Genomic DNA, 22,512 nt, shown 5'->3' on the forward strand with positions numbered 1-22,512 from the left:
TATGTTGTTGCTCTAAAGTAAATTTTTTAAAAATCAAATTGTGCCTGAAGAAACCTTTTATTTTAGGGGCTCATCTCTTGTATGCAGCTAGAGAGTCATCACGTTCTTCCTTCTGGACTGTCCCAGTGTGACCGGAAAGGAGCCCAGAGCCCCCATTGCTGCCCTGCACGGGTTCTGCTCACCACGGGCTCTGCAGAGCTCCACTCACACCCGTTTTGTGAGTTTGCTGTCGCCTCCTCTGTTCCGTAGGGGCATCCTCCATAAAACTTAAAGAGGGGGGTCCAACACTTTGTCCTTCTGCCTGGCTCTTGCTTTTCTATCCGTTTTTGGAAGGTGTGCTGGCCCACGCTCCTGCTTCCCAAAGGGCTTAATCAGCGAGAGGGCTTTTTTGGAGCTGGAGAGCTGCAGCTCTTCCCCAGCTCTGGAGAAGAGACCTGCTCGCTTTGGCGAAGTGATGGAGCACGTGGCAGGGAGCTGTCTGGCCTAGCGCCTGCTATTTGCCACTAGCAAAACAGCAGAAGAATTTCTTCCTGCGTATGGAGTTAACTGAGCGGGTAGCGTGTTCCTTTAAGAGGGGGGATTAGTGTGTTTTTTGTAAACACAGGGCAAATCGCCTCCAGCTCCATGTGAAATATTTTGCGGTTCTGCACTGCTGCCCTTCAGCAAGGAGGGAGGAAGGGGGCAGCCTGAGCAATCCTGAGGTGGGGAGGAGAAATTTCCAAGGAATTTGTGGGGCTTTAGTGTCTTATATGAGAGACTGGTTTGTGCTATGTGATCTTAGTCTGTCAGAATAGACACCCCAGCTCCCTGCTCCAGTCTCGGAAGCCACCAAACAGCTCTACCCACTGCTTTCAGAAACCAAGTTTATGTAGCCAGCAATTGTACCCTGTGAATTGGGATGCATCTCCTGTAAATTAAAAACACTCAATAGCCAAGAGAAAGTCTTTTAGGAGAGAGAAATAATCTAGTAGGTCCTATCAATCTACGTGATGTTAATTCTGCCTGTGCGAGAGCTGCCTACTCAAATGTTTAAATCTGCACCTAGTTATTTGGGAATACATTCCAAGAGGTGGGCGAGGCCGCTCGGCGCTTGCTGAGGCTGTTGCAGGGGGTGTTTCGTTTTGGCTGTGTGGAGCAGCCCTTGGCCCTTCCGCGCGGGGCGGGAGGCAGCGCTGCCCTCGGAGCCGCGGGGCCTCCCCGGGCCGTCCCGTGCGCAGGGTCTCGTGTCGGTGCAGAAGTGTGGAAAGGTCCACGGCTCGAGAGGCTGCGCTGCCGGAACCAGCCGCCTCTGGCCCTTCGAGCAGGCGGGAAAGCTGTGAGGATGGTCGCACAGCTAAGAGCCAAATCCCGCGGGATGCTTTTCCCTCTCCAGCGCGGAAGGGCCACGGGCCAGGCAATAGAGCAGGAGGCAATAAGTGAAGCTGCAGTTCTGCTTGCCCAAGGCTGTGCAGCCGCAGAGCTGGGCATGGAGAGGCCGGATGACGGGAGGGCGAACGGGCGGCCTCCGAGGGCAGCAGGAAGGCAGAGACAAGGGATGGTCGGTGGGGAACAAGCTCCCTCCAGCTGCTCGCGCTGGTTCCAGGAAGCCTCAGGAGGTCCCTGGAGACAGGAGGGCTGCAGACACACGCGGGGCGGCGCGGCCCTGGCTTGAGACATGGCTGGTCTTGCTGCAGAGCAGTCCCCAGCGCAGAGGGCCGCATGCCCGGGGTTGCTCCGCTCTCCCCAAGCGCGTTGCACGCGGGGAAGTTCCCCCGCTCAGTCCTCCCGCGTGACCTCCAGAACGAGCACAGCCCGGTGCTGTGGATGGGAGAGCACGCCGGGCGGCAGAGGCACATTTGGGTCAGCGTCAGTAAGTTACAGAGAGGTGTCAGTGGAGAGTGGCGTCACCTCCGCGCTGAGCCAGGCAGTGCCACTGAGCGAGCGCAGTCGGGAGCACAACGGGCACAGGACGGCTCCAGAGCTGCCGAGACGGCCGCTCGCCCACCGAAGCCCCCGAGAGCTGCCACGGCCGCCAGGCTGGGCCCTTTGGGACCCGCGGCAAGGACAGCAAAGGGACGAGGTGATGAAGGCCGGCCCAGGGCGGCTCCGGGCTGCGCAGCTGCAGAGGGCACGCGGGGCCCTGGGGCAGGGGCAAATTCCTCCTCCAAGCCGCGCGGAGGAAGCGGCTGATCCCTGGGGCTGATAAGGGATCAGCCTTCCCAACATGTTCCCGCTTCCCCTTGCTCCCCTCCATTGGGATCGGAGGCAAATGCCCCCTCCAGCAGTGTCACACCACGGTGACAGGTTGAAGGCCACACAGCCTTGAGTCACTCCTGCCACCAGCCGCAGCGCCCCGGCCACGTTCACAGCGCTAGCAAGAACGCACCGTCCCCAAGCCGGAACCGCGGCTCGGTCGTATCCTCCTCCCGCGATTGCTTTAACGGAAACAATGTGGGAGACGATTATCCTTAGGCTGGGCTCCGGAGACTTCCCGAGGAGGGAGCTTGGCCATTTCTCATTGCCATGTTTAATAAAATTAGCTCGTAATGGGCTAGGAACCTCCAGGCCCGGCTTCTTGAGGCCGTGCAGGTAAAAGGAGCGGGGAAGAGCGCGGGCAGGAGCGCTGCGGGCAGCGCGTCCCGGTGCCGGGTGCTTCCCGACAACCCGAGACCCGCAGGGTGCAGAGCTGCCCTGCAGCCCTCGGGTGCCCCCGCTGCTCCTGCTGCCCCCAACGCGCCCCAATCCCGGCCAACGCCAGCAACAAACTGCGGAGAACTGAAATCAAATGTTTATGGCGATATTTATTACAGCATGGGGACGGGGGGGTGGGAGGAGAACCGTTTCATTCAAAAAAACCCATCCCATACCAATGAAGACAATAATTTAGCTATTCATTTTTTTAAAATACATTAAAACCGGTCCTTTCGCTTCCCCACACAGAACAAAAAAAAAGAAAGGAAGAGAAAAACTGAACAAGATGGAAGGCAGAAAATGAAAATCGTCGACCCCTTCTGGAGCCCATGGGCCTATCTGCAATGCAACAAACCTTCGCTTGGTCATTTCTTATGGTTCCTTTAAAAATATGAACCTGACTGTAACTATGAGACTGACACCCGCAGACCCCCGTCCCGCCCGCCCTCTCCCTCCCTCCCTCCCCAGCAACTTTCTATAGGGTAAGCACAATTAAAATGCCTAGGAAAAAGAAGGCAAACATTTAAAAAAATTCATATTACACACTAAAAAAAGTTTGTCATCTCATGTCTCGCAGTCAGAATAATAAAAACAAGCCAAATGTCCCCCAAAACATTTCAATGAAGGGGTGCGGAAAAAAGACATCCCTTTAATAAAACATTATCAACAAATATCGTACACAAACTACAATGTATAATAATTACTTTTTTTTCCCCCTCTTATTTTAGAACCAGACTACAAGGTAAGAAAAAACACTGAAACAAGATACAATGCTTTCAATAATCCGCACAAGGGTCAATCCAGGGAGATAATATTTTACATAATATGATATACATGGAGCAGAAATGGAGATTCAGAAAAACAAAGAGCAGCTACGGGGTAGTGTAATGTACAGAGATGCCCAGACTCCGGCGGGCGCCACTTCCCAGGGCTTCCCCATGGCTTCTCGTGGCCACCTCTCCCACGAGAAGGAAGCGGCTTTGACTTTAATTCCTTTTATTTTGTGTTACAGATCGAGCCTATAGTATAGCAAGGATACATTTTTTTTTTCTTTAACAACAATAATTACTTTAAAAAACGTCTCCATCCAGTTCCAAATCATATATGTGAAACCCTGATGAGAGCACATCTTAAAAAAAAAAAAAACATAAAACAAGACCAAAGTAAAAAAGAAAACCAAACAAACCAAAGTTAGCTGGAGATCACGGTTCAAAGTCCCAGGTCACATTAACCCTTTGTTTCTCCTTTCTTTTGTTGGGTTTAAATTTTATTATTATTATTTTTTGTAGTGAACCAGCTCAAGGACTCTCAGGAAGGGAGGGACAGAGAAATCTTGTATTCTGAGAGGGGGGGGAAAGACTAACACAGTGCATGCCACAGTCACAGAGGGTAAGATCACGATTAACTGGAGGCTGTGATCCTAGCAGGGGTCACCTGCATTAACCAGTTTGTAACGAGGTGGTGGAGTCTCTTCCACAAGCAGATCTTGTTACTGGAGGAGGAAGCGTTGTGCTGCAAACGAACAAAAAAAGAAGGAAAAAAAAAGGAAGAAAAAACAAAACCAAAAAACCCAAAAAACTAAAAAAACAAACAGGCCTTCTGAACAAAAACCACCATTGTAAACTGTCCAGTTTATTTAAAAAATGACTACAACAGAGACAACATGAGATTTCATATCTAGACTAGCTTCCTGGTGTCGCACGGCACAAACATACAACAGGGTTCCGTTTTTGTTTTTATTTAAAAGAACAAAGCAAAGAGATTGGAGTTGGGTGCTAGAGGCTTCCATTTGTTTCCAAAAAGAAGTGTCATGTACATATATAAACCCTTCTGCACAAAGAAGGATCTTGTCATGTCTTGAAATATTTTAAGTTTTGTCCTTCATGTTTTATGGAATAAAAAGTTCAGCCTTTTTATTGCATGAAACTAAACCTGGGGTTTTGGCCCCCGCCACACGTCTCCCTGCCAATACACCTAGCTTCTTGCATAATTCTTGAGATCCTCCAAACGGCAGCTGACTCTCTTTATCCTGGAGAGGAGGAGGGGGAGGGAAATCACACACTCATCGTCATGCTGGGGGAATACTGCAAGAGAGACAAAGCCACGGTGAGAAATCAGGCCGAGCACACCGAAATACTAAGCGCTACTCTGGCTAGGGAAAAGGGGGATATAAAAGTAAGGCTTGGGCTTATGAAAACTATAAAGCAACATAATTGGATCTCATAAATCAGAAGGAGAGAATATGCTCGAGACTCTAATTTATCAGAACATAATCTGCTCTGTAACTTGCCTTTCCAGGGAGAAAATAACCAAAACAGTATGGGGTAAGAAGCAATTTAAAAAAAATAATTAAAATGCATGTATGTATATGTATATAATGCTAATATAGAAAAACAGGAGAGCCTCCTCCATCCATACACAGTGCCTTAAGCCAGGGTGACTACCAGACTGTGATCTCAGGCGCCGAGTCCACACCGGGGTCGAGCACAGCTGGCTACAGCTGCACTGGCCACTGCAAAGCCAGTCAGATTATCCCGGAGGAACTGAAGCAGCTCCCGAGCAGGGAGAGCGTGCAGGAGATGCGGGTCACGTGTCCCAGCTAGTCTCTATCCCGTGGGATCGCCTCCTGCTTCCTTCTCTCCGCTCCTTCATCACAGCCGCGTCCAAGCGAGCGCGTAACCGTGCGCCCACCTGCACGCGCATCTCGAGGCGCCCGGCCTCGTCCTTCCTCTCCCACTTTCTGTCCTGGAGCAGCTTATGAACAGCCTGGGCCAGGTCAACCCCCCGAGGCTTAAGGGCCTGGGATTCCCAGCTCGCAGCCCCGCCACCCATCATGGACACTCACATTGTCGTTTTGGAAGGAATGGAGAAAGTTGCCTCCCAGCTCCCCGTCGTCTCTTGGAGTGCCCGGGGGATTGCTAATGCCACTTATGTTGTTTGGAGAATTCTGCAGAGAGCAGAGGGAAGCGTGAGAATGTTGCTGCTGCCGCCGCGAGCCCGCCAGCCGCGCTCCCGGATCCGCTCCGCATCCGGCACGCGGCGATCCCACTTTGAGAAAGAGGGAATTAGGCACACGGTCCCCAGCAGCCCCGAGCACACTTACTTTTGGAAGTCCATCTATGTCTCCTGACCCTGTGAGACGGGAAGAAAAGGGAAAAGCCCCAGTGAGCAGTCAGCAACGGCCCTTGATCCCCCCGCTCCGTCCTCCCTCCTTAGTTTTCAGCCAAGTTTTCAATCCGCTCTTCTGGACACAGACCCAAACTGGGGGCTGCCATCAGAGCAGGCGAAGGAGCCAGAGTCCCGGCCCCATGCCGGGATGCCAGTCCCTGCTCCAGCAGGTCTGTGTGGGTGACAGAGACGCCGGCTGGGGGTCCCGGGCAGGTCCGAGTGTCACCACAAGCTGCCCCACGGCTGGGCTGCCCGGGCCGCGGTGCCGCCGCTCACCTAACGATCCGTTCATGTGGTGGGGCTCCATTCCACCCATGCCGCCCATGGGGCCGTCCGAGCCGGGTCCCATCGGGAACTGCGGGAGGGAAAGACACCGGCGCGAGGTGACCCAAGGCCTCCTCGCTGGGCAGCGGCGCGCGCGGCCCCGCTCTCCGAGCAGCTTTCCCAGCGCGCGCAGGGCAAGTGCTGCTGGGCTGCAGCCGCACAGCCTGCAGCTGGGAGTACGGGTGTTTTCATGGGGATGGAAAACTCAAAACAGATTTCAGAATGGGTTTTAAAATCCAGCCAGGAAGTTTTAACGGAGCCCAGCGTGGGGAGGGGGTTGGTGGCAGTCTCTCCCACCAGCGATACAGCTTAGGGGAGCTCCGCTTCCCAATCCCAGAGCCCTCAGTGCCTGCTCTTTGCTCCTCGCTTTCATCTTCCTCTGGAAAGTCTGGTTCCCATAGGACTTTTTGGGGAAGACTTTCATTTTTTGCTGTTTTTTAGCCCAAGCCACAATTCAGCCCTAAACCTACAGTGAGGGAATGTGGCCGTTCTGGTGCAGGGAAACATGGATGCTGCGGCAGCGGAACGGGCTCTCCGGGCCAGGCATCTACGGGAATGAAGCTGCCCGTCTCCCTGAAGCCGCCGCCACTCGCTGACATGATCTTGACCAGAGCAGCAGGAACGCTGCTCTCTTAATAAGCATAAAAAATTAACAAAGTCGCTGAAGAGTTAATCACTTTTTGATGGTTTGTTTTATTTCTGTTTTGTAACAAATGGCTGAAATCAATTAAACTGCTTTACTCTCAACTGATGAAGTTAATTATGATTTGTTATGGTATCTGATATGTAAATTATTAGAAAGCAGACTTACATTCGATCGACTGCCTGCAGGCGGTACTGGATTAATCATTGTGTAGATGTTGTCACTTGAATTTGTTGAATCTGTGGAACAGTGAAGCCCAGTAAGTCGGGTGATTAATTCATTTCTTAATTAAAACAAACTCATGCCACTTGAACTCATTCTTTTGTATTTTATCACCTAAAATTCCCTTTAAGTACCACCATTTTCTGGCTAATTTGTATTTAATGAAGATTCACAAAGTTTTTAATCACCGAAATTCAACTGTGAAAAATAATTCAACTTCTAACGGGCGACTGCGGGGCCGCCTTGTCAGGGGAGATAATTCGTTTAGCACCTCGAACCTCCCCGCGCGACGTTCCCGCTGTGGAGCACGGACGGGGAATGTCATGGCGGGAGCGCCGGGGCGAGCGCGGGGACGGGCGCCCCGTGGCAGCGGAGGGGCAGCAAGGGCCGGGTTGTTTCACAAGGACCTGGCATGAAATGTAGGTCAGGGCTCTCATGAAAATGCAGGAGCCGCAGGAGCGCTCGCCGCGCGGCTCCACCCCTGCAGCTGGGGCCGCCGGCCCCTGCGGCCCCCCGAGCGCGGCAGCCTCCCGGCACTGCCGCGGCCCCGCGGGGTTTTCTGTTTTCAAGTGTAATGGTGGCTGCTGAGGGTTGGGGGAAGGCGGCTGCTCGCGGCCAGCGCCGCATTCCTGCTGCCTGGCCCTGCTTGAATCCGTTCCTTCCCCAGGGCACAGAGATTCGGCTTCCCCCCAGCCCCAGCGCCGCCCTCGCGCTCCCCGGCGCTCCCCGGCACCAAGGCAAGCGCTCTGCATATATATGTTCTTGCCAAAGGGCGTTTTTCTGGGCAGGGGGTGGTTTCTCTGTTTTGTTGCTGCACGCACGAGCTCTGTGGAGCGCCACGGTCAGAGCTCCCGGGGCCGGCGTGTCGGCGCTTCCCGCACGCCCTGCGCACCCTCCGCGGAGCACAAAGGCCGGCATGAACAATAGGGAGCAGCGGCCGGCTCCGGAGAAAGGCTGGGATGAACAATAGGGAGCGGGGGCGGCGCGGGGGTCTCCCGTTCCTACCTGCGGGACTGGGCATGATGGGTGTTCCCGGGGGGCCGCCGCCGCCAGGGGGACCCTGTGGAGAGACGAGACGCCCGTCAGCCCCTCACGCTGTGGCAGCGCCGCGGGGCCGCGCCGTCCCGCTGCCTTCAGCAGCCTGGGAGCCGGCCGGGCAGCGACCTCCGCTGCGGCCCCGCGCGCCCTCGCCACGCGCGACGCGTTGTCCAAGCCTGGGGACAAGCTGGGATCCCCCTCCCCACCTCGCTTTGACCCAGGAGGTGTTAGCAGGGGCGCGAGCGCGGGGAGGGGAAAGCGCCCGCAGCGAGCGCTTCTGCAAAGCTGTTTGCTGCCACATCAGCACGGGAGGGCGCCGAGGAAACACGTGGCATTTGGGAGGATTTTTGCTTCCCTTATGTTTTCCAACCCCCTGACCAAGGCCAGACCCGAGGCCGTCCCGGCCGCAGGACAGCGGCGCCGCATCCCTGCGCCCATGTGAGCCAGGCGGGAGGCACCGAGCGGCAGCCTCTCCGTAACCCGCCTGCCAGAGCGGTGAACGCGCCGAGGGACTCACCACATATGTACCAGGCGATGAAGAAGAGTATGGGATCTAGGCACAGAGGAGAGACAAGAGGGTTTAGACAAAAAGCAAGAGCGGCTCCGCAGCGAGCGCCCGGCCCGTGTGCCCACCTGGGGCTCAAAGGAGGCCGAACCGCCAGCATGGCCGGTGGAGGCCGCCTTGTTACAGAGACAGGGACTATATGAAAAGGGAAAGGAGAAAACCCTCGTTAGAGGGACTCGTTAAACGAGGCGCCCCAGGGAGGGAGCTATGTGAATGCAACGTTTCCTTCAGTACCCGGCCACCCCGCGCCCTGTTACACTGGTTGCCCTGTGTGGTGGCACGGCCTCTGCTTGTGCCTAAGGAGCAGGATACTCACTGAGTTAGCACTGCTGGGGTTAGGCCATGGTCTGCCAGCTCCTGGGCCCCTGCGGGTAAAATGGAACAGAAAAAAAGCTCTGCACCAGCTCTCACATCCGTTCCCCCCTCTCTGGCACGCGCAGCGCCCGGCATCGCGTCGAGCAAGAGGCCACGGGCAAGTGTTTGCAGGGAATAGCGTCACGGATTGGCCTTACATGTTAATTCCAGGCATGCCGGGGCCTAAAGAGTTGGGTGGAGGTCTCATCCCGCTGCCATAGTTCTGCAATGATAACCAAGGATCAGTCTACCATAACGAGAAGGGAAACCGGAGAAGAAGAGAGAAGGGAAAAAACAAACAAACAAAAACAAGAGGGTTAGTTTGCAAAAATGAACTTGAATTACAAAAGAAAAAAGAAAGAAGAATCAGGTGATGATGAACATACGAGCAGTCGGCAACTGAAAAAAAGAAACCTGCCAGGGCAGTGGCATCTTCCCCATGTCTGACTGCGAGACACAGCTGCCAGCAGCCCCACGGTGTCCCCCTGCCTCCGCTCCGGAGCACAAACCTGCTCACGGCCCACGGCACCAGGGGGATGCGCTTGTGGTTTGTTCAGGAGAAAACCGGGATGGGAAGAGAGAAGAAGCTGCCACTTGGCCGATTGCTGAAGCTGCAAAAGGAGGGAGGATGCCAAGTGCACCAGCGCTCATTAGGGGCTTCCCTGGGTCAGAAGAGCATCCTCTTCTCCCAGGATTTTGTCTGGAGCAGTGATAGGAAAACGCAAGGTCTTTTTTCATGTTGCTGCAGGGTTCTCTGCTCGAATCCTCCCCGCAGCAGCGTGCGGCCCTGGAGCTGCACAGGCTGCTCCTCCTCTGGCTCTGGAAATGCGTGAGGAAGAGGAGGATGTTGGGCTGGGAAGAAGGCACAGGACTCACACAGCGCCCAGTGCGATGGCTCCTGCACCAACACCTCATGCCACGGCCCCACTGCCGGGGTAAGCCAGCCCCCGCGCTGCAGCCGTGGGGCAGGATTTCAGGCATTTGGGGAAAAACGGCTGGGATGGGAGAGGGGGATCACTGGGCATGTCACAGCTGCCAGCTCCCCATGGGCTCAAACCTGAACTTTAAGCACGTCCTTGAACGCTGCTGCTCTGTTGTGGGCACCTCTAGGCAGAAAAGGCCTCACCCAAATAAATTACTAGGATGTCCTTAATTGATCAAGATCCCAGCCACTTACGCTGAATAGCAGCAACAATGTTAGAAAAAGAACAACCCAGAAAGCTATAAAACCTTTTAATAGAGGCACTGGTGAATCTAATCCTGGCACTGCTAACCGAGACCTCTGCACACAGAGCTAAAACTACAGCTCCTAAAGGGGGAAAGCAGCAGTGTGAGGTTGTAAGAGATGAGGAATAGTCAGTGGATACGTGACGGCTGCCACCAGGATACCAGGATGTCCTGGCTGGGCACTTCGCTGTCATTTGGAATAATTTTTAGGTAATATTTGGGAAGGTCCTGGTGCAAAGCTGGTTTTGGTTTCAAGGTGGCTGGGAGGCCCTGGGCAGGGTGCTAGAGGCTGATGATTTTGGTTCAATATTTTTGATAATTTCTTGCACACTCTAACGCACTGCGCACTCGTTTCTGGAGCGCTTTGGCAAGGCAGCACCAGATTGGGAAGCCAATACATCCGTTTACGCAGTTGCGCTTCTCCGAGGGAAGACTACATTTTAAAAAAAGCTCTCTCTAATGTACGTACACAGGGAAGAGCAGAGTAAAAAATAAAGCCCTGAAAATTTCACAACTCTTCTCGTCTCCCAGACCTGCCATCATCCCACACAGCACTCGGCGCAGCGCTGCCGCTTCCAAGTTTCGTGGCAATCTTTTCAAGTTGGAAGCGAGCAGCCGCTTCCAGCCAAGCCGCAGAGAGCATCCAGAACCTTCCCGGCACGCTTTTCTTGGCTGGGGCCACTGCAACAAATGCGTTTTTTTCCCCCTTAATCCGGCTCGAGGGAGCGCTGCAACCGCAGTGCCAGGTCGCGTGTCCCAGCGCGGTGGAATGGGACGGGGGCATCGTCCACCCGTCGCCGCCTGTGGCGATTTTCCCCCTATGAGGGATCTGCCCGATGCCCGGCCCGCGGCGACGGACGTGCATCTATATTCTGGGTTCTCCCCCCTTCTCGGGCTCACGGTGAAATGACGTGACTCTTTTTTACGCAACTCTCGTTTTTAGCTCAACAGTCTCAAGGGGAAAAACAAAACAAACCCCAAGCGCGCGCACTCGGCTCCGGCAGACTCTGATCCTAGCACTGCAAACGCGACGTAGGCGACAATGCAGAGAGGATAAACCTACTACCAAAATATGGTAATCTGTTTTCCAAGTCTCTTAGAAGTAACAAACACAAGTGAGTCAACAGAGTAGCATGCAAATTCGCTTCTTAAAATGAATCAACAGAAAGTCAGAATATATTAACCTAGATCTGCTTAATTTAGAGTTTACTCCTCCTTGCCTCTGCCCTCCCTACCTTTCCTTCCTCAAGTAACTCAGGCAGGATTTGATATTACTGCAGCATAAGAGACAACTTTGTTTTAGTTTGGGCTACAGATCTGTGAAATTAAATGGAGGGAGCTATGCTGTTTTTCCAAAGTCAAGAGCACACATGTAAGAAAAAAAACACTCACACAACCCAAAACAGTGTAGATGCCCTAAATACTGGAGCAAATGAGCGCTAAAGTGTGCTGAAAGGCTGGAAAGGGCAAGAACTGAACCACAAAGCGCAGCAAGCAAGGAGCAAGGAACACGTAAGCAAAATTTTCCCTGCATAAACCACCTTTCCTCCTAAACTGAGCGGTTCTATTACACCAACCTCTCTCCTCTCCTCCTACCCCTCCAAAAAAATCCGATCGTGAAATGATTTAAATAGATGAGAGCTCCAGAAGCCTGCAGAACCAGGCAGCAGGAGGAGAAATGAGCAGAGGAATGAATTATTCCCCTGCTAAAGGTATCTTTCCATTTTTATTTATTTATTTATTTTTAATGTAAGCATCCTTTCCCTTTCCTGCTGTTAGGGTCGTAAGTATTTCCCAGGCACATTGCATAATGCACTCAAATGCTACTGCAGGCTTGGTGCTAAGTGGCATCCCCTTTGACTGAAGAGCACGAGGCGGCTGCAATACCCTTAATGAGGACGTGCAGCTTTGAAGACCTCGCTAATGTTAAAAGGAGGGATTTCCAGATGCAAGACTAATGTAAAATGCATTAACACTAATGGGGGACAGGGGGGAAAACTCCCAGCCCTTTCAGCCCCCAGAGGTTGTTCAGATGGTGTTTGGCGTTTTCAGAGTCCTAAGATGCTATTTGGCTCTGGACGGGAGAAGAACTGCTCCGCGGAAGTTTACCTGTGGACCGGGACCCATGGGGCCCATCCCTCGTGGAGGATTCATCCGTTGCATGGGGCCGCCCATGTTGGGGTGCCCTGTTGGGAGGAAAGCACGTAGGTTATATGGGAGAAGAGCCTATAGACCCCCAGGCAACAGCCAGCAGGAAAGGGGGGGACACGCGGAGCTCCTCCGCCGGAGTTACCTTGCTGTCGCGTGGGATCCATGGAATTGGGCAGCAATGGCTGTGTACCAGGAACCGCCCCCGGAGGCTGCACATCAAAACAAGGGGAGGAGGATAAAAACAAACGAATAAGCAGAGCAAAACAAAAGAAAAACAAGACCCCCCAGCCCTGGTGTATCCTGGCCAATATGCAATCCCCGCCTGCAGGTCCCGCTGGAGGCTCCGCGCGCTCCGGGGGTGCCCGGCTACCCGACGTGCTCACCGCGCCGCGGCACCCTTCGTGCCACAACACGACTCGTGGCCTGCCTGCCTCCCTCGGGACCGCTGCCGCCCCGGACGTGTTGCTGCAGACTCCTGGAATTTGCCTAGCTTTTGCTTTGCCAGCCCTCCTGCTTTCCTTCGCAAACGCCCTCGAGAAAAAGCCCAGACAAGATCCCTCCGTTTCCTCCTTCCCCTTCAGCATCCAAGCTCCTCCGTATTTTTGGAGCATGGGGGGAAACCCCAGGCTGAGCAGGGCAGAAACGTCAAAGCTGGGAACGAAAGGAGCCGCGTAGCGTCATTTCGAGGCATTTACATAGCACCAGGGCCAAATCATATGTTTTAAAGTGATTTATTTGCTAATGAAGGGGAGACGCTTCATTTGCAGGAGAGCAGCTCTCCACATCTTCCTGAGGCGCTCAGGAGCGGTCGTCTCTCCCTGCATTTTTAGCTCCAGCTGCTCCACTCTCCCCAAATCCGTGCTCTGCTCGGCCACATGGCTGCGGGAAGTTCAAAGGCTGCCTTCCCTGTGCTGCTCTGAGCAGATAAGGGGGGGAGAAGCCCAGATACCATCTGCCCAGGGGAAGCAAGCTGTAAAGAGCTTGGAACAGCGCTGCCTTTTATTTGGATACAGGCATGTAACATCTCCCACGGCCAGAACACAGAAGGGCTTCGGACAAGGTGCACACGGACAGCCCAAGCCCAAATTTTCCCAATCTGCTAATGGAGAGACTGAAGAAGAGACTGAAATCCCAGGAGGAGGCTGCAGGCGTCTTTGCTGTGCTGAACCCCCTGGCTGCATCTCAACCCCATCAGGCAAAACTTTACGTAGGACCTAGGCAAAACACACACACACCCGGCTTGCTTTTAAGTGTTGCTGGACCAGGTGATTTGGAAAACCCCCTATTTTAAATAACTTTCCTGGCCTGAGCATGACTCAGTGTCTCTCTGAAGCTATAAAGAGCCACATTAATGAAAAAGGGAACCCAAACAGAGTGGGACAAGCAGGGACTAAAAGCCACTGGCTTTTCATACCGTGTTCGGTGCCCACTCCCTTAATCTGCTCAGTCTGCTTAAAGCAGCTTGCACCTAAGGCAGCTCCCCAAGGCAAAGCGTGAGGGGGTTCTGCCCATGTCCCCAGAGCGCCCGCGGGGCCGGGACGTCGCCCGCGGCTGCTCGGAGCGGCCCTCGCTCAGCGCTGCCCTTCGCCTCCTCTCCATGCCCAGCCCTGGGTAGCACAGGGAGAGCTGCTCCGCGCCCGGTTTGCTGCCTTTCCAGTGCTGTTTCTACTAATAAGAGTTATATAAGCGTAATAGCTTTACGTGCAAGAAGTATTAGCAGTAAACCAGCTCCCGAGCTAATCCTCCCGAAGTACTTAGTTTCTAAACTGAATTACCTGTTGCTTTTCCTTATGAGGAAACTAGAGGAAATCTCTGATTAGGGCATTGCCGCCCCGGTCTGCACAGCGGGGTGTTAGACCTGGTAAGTGACTGAACATGATAGTCTCTATCCTGGATTCCCAGGAAAACTGGACACTTAATGCTCCAGCGCCAAGGAGGGCGGCGCGGGGAAGCGAGCGCTTCCCGCACGCTCCAGCGCGCTTCCCACTCGGAATAAAGGAGAAACGCCAATGGATCCCACATCCACCCGCCGCCGGGGAGAGGGGAAGGGCAGCGATACCTGGTTTCCCATTCTGATGGGGGGCCGGGGACCTCCTGCGTAGCGCGGCGACATGAAAGGCTGCAATGACACAAAGTCAAGGTCAGCGACAGGCTGCGAGGAGACAGCGCGACCCACGCGCGGGCCAGCCAGGCTTTACACATTTACCTGCAGAAATCGCTTTTTAGAAAACATACGGTTGAAGGAAAAAAAAAAAAGGAAAAAAAAGAAAAAAAAAAGAAAAAGGTGTTCGGAGTCCGTATTTTTTAAATGTTTTTCTGTTGATTTATTAGTGTTTGAGAGATCATCTGACATGCTTCGGCAATGCTGTGTAAAGCTGTTAAATTAGCGTACAGGAAACCCTGAACATTAGGTACCGTCCATGTTTAAATGAATAATAATAAAAAAAAGTGGCAAATAAGCACATACAGACACACACAAAAAGAAAAAAAAATCCTCAGTGTTAACACCAAAAAAAGAAGGAAGACTTAGGTTATTTTTTATAATTGCTGCTGCTAACAGAAGTTTAAAAATCCCAAATACAGTTCAACTTTGCAGGCTACGCCAGGAAGGGAAACTTGTCTGCAGTCCCTTGTCAACTACACATATAAAAACCGGGGAAAAAAACCAACATTTCATATGGGAGCTGGGGTGACAACGAGGGAGAAAAAAAAAAGAATATATATATATATAGAGAGAGATAGATGTGGAGGGGATGGGGGTGCCCGGATGCGGCATCCCAACACGCTTAGAGAGGAAAAGCGAGCGCAGAGGCTGCACGTCGCCCGGGTCGTTACCTGACTGTGGGGTCCCATCATGCTGTTAGGGTTGTGAGGTGGAGGCTGTGCGTGTGGCGAGGGCTGTGAACCAGGCGGTCCCTGTGAGGTCAGACAGCAGAAGGAGGTTATAGATTAGCACATGAAAGCGCAGAAAGAGCTTTAAAAAAAAAATACAAAAAAAAAAAGGATTCGCCAGTGGACCTGCTTGGTCGAGAAGCCGGTTCTCAAGGCTTCTCCTGTTCGAGGAGTTTCTGTTCGTTTTGTAACTGAACGGTGAATAATGATAGATGCAAAAAAAAAAAAAAATAGAAAAAAGGGATCAGAGCATCTGTCAAGGCAGAGCAGCCTCCCGGCAGTGAAGGGCTCAGCACTCGGTGCTGAGCGCAGGCTGCGCCTCGCTGGGCTGCAGCGCCGCAGCAAAGCGCGCGGCGCAGGAGCAGAGAGCGCGGGGAAAGCAGGAAAACCCCGGACCAAAACCAGGTCTTCTCCTCTCTCCACCCACGTTATCCCGAAGGTAGGAAACACCTCCCAGGGCTTCCTTTTTTTTTTGCCCGAGGTCCATGTGTAGTGGAGATCTAGGGCAGAGGCTGGGAATTGGAGGCCGGTCCTGCGTTGTGCTGGTGTTTTGAACCTGCAGCCCAGGTTGGCTCCGGGACACGGATGGCACAACCCAACCCAAGCGCTTGTACATGCAGGGCTGCACAGTTACCCTTTCAGGCTGCAATAGCCTTCCTCAAGATGAATTACCTAATGATGCAAGTAAAATTTCTTTTAGAGTAAAGCGATACTAAAGATGTCTGGGGGAAAAAAAGAAAGATTAGTTCATGTAGGTTTTGAGCACTGCAATGCAGTAGTTCCTGACATTTTGGGGTTGAACACCCATTCTTTTTTTGATTTTTTTTTTTGATTTTTTTTTCCTCCCCCCTTTACAGCACAAAATAAAAGTTTGCTTGGAAAAAAAAAATACTGCGAGCTTGGTGCAAGCATACACTGGTGCATGTTAACATAAGGAAAGAAAAAATAAAAGCAGTTTCAAGCTGAAGAATGTGTAATTTGTACGGAAAGAAAACAAGCTTTGCGAGTGCGTTATGCGAAGCGATGGCACGCTGCAGGAAAAGGCTCGGGAGCAGATGTTCTATACCTGCCTCGTTACTAATTTCAACAAGTGTTCGCCTTCTAGCTGCTGCCAGCAATGGCATGGTTTGTTACCATGAGCAATTTTCTTAATTAACAGACATTAATTAGCCATTTAGCAATTTTGCAAGCATTTGTTTAGCAGCTTTCCTAAACATGAATACCACTGTGATAATGGTACTGATTAGAGGGTCCCCTAATTAACAGTACAGGGAAGGAAAATTGAAATCACATAAATTAAAAAGGGAGGGGAAGTTAATGAAGGCAGGACATATTTGCACCTGCAAATCTTTTGTACTACGGAAACTTGAGTGCAATGTAAATAAAGTAAGAGTTTTTTTTTTTTTTCCCCCTGAACTGTTACGCAAAGTGATGTAGCCAAACACATTTAAACCAGCAGCCTCCTGCCAGTCTTGCAGGAAGAGCTGGAGCGCCCTGGAAATGAAGAGGTGCCGCGGGCACAACCTGCGCTGCCGCCTGCTTTCCCGAGGGGCGGCCGGGAGCAGCCCCTGCCCCTCCGGACACGCCACCCACGGGGCCGCGATGCTGCCACATCCCAAAGAGGCGAAAATGCCTCTTTTTAAGCCTCGGGGCAGCTCTCCTGCTGGTGTCTTTGCTGATCCAAGCGTCCTCTCCCTGCCTTTAGCAGGGCGCTGAGCCCAGAAGGGAGAACAAGGCTCTGGCAATGAGCAAGGTCCTTTCTGCATGCCACAGCTATGGGATTTGTGTAGGGAAGAAGGGCTGGGATGAACGGGCAGCACGGCGAGGTGGGAAGGACAAGCACGGATTCTCCAAGTGTTGCCCTGTGCCACCAACCCCCTGGCGAAAGTTCCTGCAAAACATGTGCTTGGAGTCTCCCGACTTCCTCCTCCGCCCGGGGTCGTTTTTCCCCATGCCTGGGCACAAACACTGCTCCGTGCCGCCAGCATTAATTAAAGGCAAGAGGAGATCAATTTGAGCATTTAAGACTGATCAGCAAGCGGTTCGTGGCACTTCGCGTCTCCCGCCTCCTTCCCGGGCAGGGGAGCGGAGGAGGGAAAGCAGTCTTGGATCGCATCCTTCCCGCACGCTTCCCAGCACAGCCTCGCCCGCTCCCCTCGCACCAGGCGCTTCGTGCCCCGACTGCTCACGGCGTGCCAAGACGCAGCAGGGTGCAAAGAGCAGCAGTGGTTAATTGGTTCCTGGCCAAGACGCGCCGGGCCGCCCCCGTCCTCTCGACTTGCCCGCCAGCGCAGACACTGACGGCCTTGTGCAAGCTGCGAGCACGCGAGCGACGGCAACGCGCTCCCGGGAAGCTCGGGGCTTTCTGGAGCATTTTGTTGGCAAATGGCACAGGGCAGGAACCAGGCTCCTTGTGGCCGCACTACCCGCCGCAGGGATGTTCCTGACAGCTCCTCCTGGCTAATGTAGCTGCAGATGTGCAGCTTGTGCAAACATCTCTGCGAGCGCCGCGCGCTCCCGCGGCTTGCAATGCAGCGGGGAAGGGGCTGGAGTGATGCTCTACTTTTTTGTTTTTTCGTTTTTCAAAACAGCAACAACGAGAAGCATCAGAGATGCCACTCAGGGGCTGCTAAAGTCGAGGTGTGGGGCGGAAATCCACTGCCACGGTCCTGCTGCAGATACGTGACGCGCTCCTGGGTCAGCCCTGCAGAACCTGCGGCTGCAGATCAGCATTTGCAGATGTTACTGACCCGGCGCTGCCCTTCGGCTGAGGACGCCTGCCCACGTGGCTGCTTCAGCGTTCACCTTTGGAAGCAAATTCCCAGGCTGGAGCGGGGAGCTGCGGTTTCAGGCTCTCTGCAGACTCAAGCAGAGGGCTGACTCCCCGTTACCTCAGACCACAGTAACTAGCAGCACCTTCAGTGGAGACGCAGGGCTTGGAAATGCTGGAGAAGTCTGTTCACATCAGCTTTCCCCTTGCCTTGGCAAGCTTTCATTTAATGCATTACATGGAAGGTTATTCTTTGCCTTCTTCTAGCTACCTCAAAAAAAAAAAAAAACAAAAACCACCGATCCAAACCAAAACATCCAAAACAGTGTTATCAGAAATCATTTCAGATGATAGCTCTAGGTTTTCCAGCCCACCTGTCAGGCTCATCTCAGCCTCATCTCCATTTATTTTTTCCCTCTTTACTACAGGGACTTTAAAAGACAAATCTGGACTATTAGATGACGGAGGTTTGCTACTGCTGCTGCTTTATACTCGGAGTTTCCATGTGATCAGATTATTTCCACTCCGTCTTTCATGAGCTCAACTTCTCAAAGTTCTTGTAAAATATTAAACATGGAAAATTGCACTAGCGATCATAGTTCTGCATGTGTCAATTTATGTTTCAAGAGTAATTCACCACAAATGGATCATGTTTTATGGGCTACATACTTTCAGCTAATGGTGGAGTTTTGATATTTAAAAACATTTTCAAGTACCTCTGGGGGTGGCAGAACAATGAAGAATGGTAGAAGGAGGCAGAGTATCGATGCAACAAGACACCAACAACTCAGAGTTTGCAATAGGAAGGTGTCTTGCATTTTAAAATCTGTCTCTCTCTCTGCCTACCAGTTTCAACGCTAGAACATACCAAGATGAATTAAATGAACGTTAATTAAGGATTAATTAATTTTTAGCTTTTTAATTTAATTGCCCTCAGAGAGTAAAAGGGGTGTCCGCTGCAGGGTGCCTGGCTGGGGCACCTCGGCTGATTTAAGAGCAAAAGCGAGGCATGAATCCTCAGGAAGGGCGGCAGGGCTGGTGCGTTTAGCATGCGCCTCACCTACCGCTAAATCATCCTCTAAGTCACTCCTGAAAGTGTGACTTGGGTCCTTAACATCTCGGTAGAAAACATTACCGTGTCCACTGAGGGACACGAGGAAATCCGTTTTACAGAACCCTTCACAGCATCCCCGTGACAAAACTCTCCTCAACAGGGCTCCATTAAGGTCTTTTAAAAGAGGCTTTGGAAAGGCAGGGGAGGTTTGCAACACCCCGGGGGCCGCCCGCGTCGCCACTGCCATCCCCTGTCACCTGGGCGCCTGCCTGGCTCCGCCGCGGCCCGCGGCAGCCTCGCTCACCAAAGCGCCGTTCCAGCCCTCACCACGGCTTTGGGAGCTGTAACTCGGATGCTCCTCGAGTTTAAAGGGAAAAAACAGTGTAAAAATGGCCCCGCTCTCGCCCTGCCCGTCACGGCTGCTCGAACCAGGGGCGCGTGGGGGATCCTCACAGGGCTGCTCGCCCCTCGCAGGGCACGAGCGAGGGGTACCCACCAGCCCATGTTCCTGCTTGCCGGCAGTGCCTGCTGAAAACCACCAGCCCACAATAATTCAAGGATCCAGTAGGAAACTTGCTGGGAACTTAGTGCTTGGAGAGCTCTGCAACCAGCTGCTGCGTGTCCAGGCCAATAACCTAAATCCACACAGCACGGAGCTCACAGGCTCGGCTCCACAGACTACAAGCTTCATGCTCCCAGGAGTTCCCTGTCCCACAGAGCAGCCATCCCAACGTCCACCTCTCAAAAACAACCTGAGATGCTGCAAGGCACCAAGCCTACCACCAAAGCCCAAACCTGTTCCTACACCAATAGAGCTGCAGTTTCATTTTGCAACAGGCAGTGCCGAGGACTTCACCAGGACAGGGCTGAAGAGCAGGGAGGAAGGGTTGTCTTCTGCATGTAATGGACGTTGCCATGTGATGGGGCTCTCCGGAGCAGCAAACCGAGCGCGCTGAATGCGAGGGAGGCCGATGGCGCCAGGGAGGCAGAAGGTGCTGGGTGAAGACCCACTTGCATCTTTCTCCGAGAGAGCATTGAAACGTTAGCGCTGGCCAAATCCCCCACAAGACCTACTAAGGCAGACGTGGGCAGGAGAGCTGCCTCTCTTGCATCTGGGCCTTCCAAGTGCAGAATTCTGATTTTAAGGAATATGTTAAACACAGTTCTTCAGGAAACAAACCCATGTGAGCTGGAGCCAAGAACAGTCACCTCCATCTGGATGGAGCGCCCGAGAGAAAGTTGACTGCAAATCCCACCATATGCTCCAGACATTCGTTATCGAAGCTTTGGGCATCCTACTAAACTTCCAGAGAAACTTTCTCTGACACTTGCTTTTTCTTTCCTTCAGCCTTCGCCTCTCTCAGAAGCCACGTTCCTTCCAAACTCGTAGAGCACTTGCCTTGCACTCTAAGAGAAACCCCAGAAGGGCTAGGAAAGCTCAGAGAGCTCAGAGTGGTACAACCAGCCCTTTGGGATCAGCCTGGCTCTAATTCCCACCCACTCTTACAGTGTTTGTGCTGCAGGGGAAATCCGGAGCTCGGGAACCAGCTCTGGCATGAGCCCACCAGGAGCCGAGGCTGGTTGCTCCTGCCTGAGCCCTGCAAACAGGCCCTGCAGGCTGAGTCACACCATGAACCCACAGTCCATCCCCAAGCGTGCCCTCGGCAGCCCGTCCTAGAGCAGATCACGCTCCTCCGCTACGTCACTCGCTTGGGTCAAAGTAATGATTTTCTGCCCAGTTCGGTAGAAGGTGACTCATCTCTCTCCAAAGCAACGAGGCTGCCGCTCCCCAGGGTTGGCTGGGTTGGTGTAAATATTGAAGAGCTGCTGGATCCAGTGGCGCCGCGCACGCAGTGCTTTGCAGCTCTGCTCTCCTCGCTGACGCGCTGACGTGGGGAGCGTGCTCGCCCTTGGCAATGCTCCTGTGCACGGCTGGAAAAAAACGGCTCCAGGTGTCACAGGAGAAGGAAAACTGTCGTGGCCCCCAGTACCAAGCCCTGTGTGCCCTTCTGTTGCTTTTCACTTCCCAGAACAGACAAAGAGCTGTCAACAGTGATGTTGTTTGAGCGCCTTCGTGGCCAGGGAAGGTGGCTCGTCTTGAGGAGCTGTAGGGTCCAACTTTGAAAATGGGACTACCCACAGGCAGGAGAGAACCCTCTAAACCCCGGATGTCAGTCTCCAGAGGGAGAGAAGCAGCTACGAAAAGCTCTAAATCGTACCTTTCTGTTCCGTAAATCTTTTCTCTAGTAGCAAATCCCTTCCCTGGAAGCGGTGTTGAGAGCACTATTCCCAAATGAAACGGAGATGGACAACACGCTCCTCTCCTCGCAAAGCCAGCTTTCGTTGCGAGCAGCTGGGAAGTAATGCAGACTCTGATCTTTTAGTCCAGTGCTCCCTGGAGAAGAGTTACATTACCCTTCCCGGGGAGGGGAAACGTGCAAACGGCTGGAGGAAAGAGCACATCTCACGATGGGGGACCCTCCTCAGGAAGCTGCCTGAACGACGGCTAAAGAGATTACTTGAGAGAATTTCAAATCGAGATATCCCCAAGAGGAACCATTAGAGATGTGAACCGTGTGCCCTGCTCCGGCAATCTCCAGCGCTCAAACACATCCCGCCTGTTCCAGCGGGCTTTGGGAAGGCATCTATTGTATTTGCGACACAGGCAGCAAATCGGATACATGTTGGCATTTGTATTTTGCTTACTGGGATTTGTGTGAAGTTCCCTCTGGCGCAGAGGTGGGGAGCTTTGCCGTGCTGCTCTTGTGCTGTCTCCCAGAAACTGCTTCACAGAAGCAGCAGAAGGGACCAGACGAGGCTAGCGGCGGCCATAGAGCTTCTGCTAAAATTAGGAGTCTACAGAGCAGCAAGAGATCTCATGCGAATAACATTAGACTGCAAAGATTTCTGCCTCACCTGAAGCTGCAATTCCGACGGGAAGAAACAAGCACAGCAAGGCTAAAGGGGGAAACCGGTAGCTCCTTAGCGGGGGCAGAAAGAAATTCCCATCTCCCTGACTTTGCCATTTGCCTTTATGTGTGGACATCCATACCGGTCTGTTCCAAGAGCGAGGGCTGCCCTCAGCTTATTACAGATATGTATCCCTAAGCCTCACATGAAATAAAGCTAATGGCAAAACACCTGCACTGGCTCTGACTTCTTACATTCCTTGCAGGAAAACACTGCACAACCCAGACAGAAGTCACGCCAGTGGGGAGGACTGGCTGGCTCGAGAAGCACTCGGAATGATCCAGGACACCAGGAACAGACGCTAAAATGGGAGGCTGATGGCCACGCAGGGAGGGCAGAGCAGCTCTGCGCCTCCATCCCCTCTGACCCAAGGGGAACCGTGACCCAGTAAACGGGTGGGCAAAGGGAACCCCCGGCCGCGGAGCTGCCACCGCCGGCCCCGCTCCCGAGGCCGCTCTGCATTA

At 53.1% G+C, this 22,512-nt stretch overlaps 1 protein-coding gene across 4 annotated transcripts in view; it reads right to left on the reverse strand.

Moving 5' to 3' along the window:
• Positions 1-4,267: 4,267 nt before the first annotated feature.
• SSBP3 (single stranded DNA binding protein 3) overlaps positions 4,268-22,512 on the reverse strand; it is an 80,420-nt gene continuing 62,175 nt past the window's right edge. For 2 of the 4 annotated variants that reach the window (XM_088537144.1, XM_088537158.1), the window contains 13 exons: positions 15,198-15,278; positions 14,422-14,481; positions 12,505-12,571; positions 12,321-12,397; positions 9,143-9,207; positions 8,947-8,995; positions 8,583-8,618; positions 8,033-8,087; positions 6,974-7,044; positions 6,115-6,193; positions 5,774-5,802; positions 5,516-5,617; positions 4,268-4,754 (listed from right to left, as the gene is read on the reverse strand). In XM_088537144.1, the coding sequence (XP_088393270.1) occupies positions 4,725-4,754; positions 5,516-5,617; positions 5,774-5,802; positions 6,115-6,193; positions 6,974-7,044; positions 8,033-8,087; positions 8,583-8,618; positions 8,947-8,995; positions 9,143-9,207; positions 12,321-12,397; positions 12,505-12,571; positions 14,422-14,481; positions 15,198-15,278 (801 nt within the window). In that variant the 3' untranslated portion in view covers positions 4,268-4,724. The remainder of the gene's footprint in view (positions 4,755-5,515; positions 5,618-5,773; positions 5,803-6,114; positions 6,194-6,973; positions 7,045-8,032; positions 8,088-8,582; positions 8,619-8,946; positions 8,996-9,142; positions 9,208-12,320; positions 12,398-12,504; positions 12,572-14,421; positions 14,482-15,197; positions 15,279-22,512) is intronic. The other 2 variants (XM_088537149.1, XM_088537154.1) reach the window with 2 other exon arrangements.

This window comes from Tinamus guttatus, unplaced genomic scaffold (genome assembly GCF_059628265.1).
Source record: "Tinamus guttatus ecotype Peru unplaced genomic scaffold, ASM5962826v1 Tinamus_guttatus_pri_ptg000044l, whole genome shotgun sequence".
Taxonomy (NCBI): Eukaryota; Metazoa; Chordata; class Aves; order Tinamiformes; family Tinamidae; genus Tinamus; species Tinamus guttatus.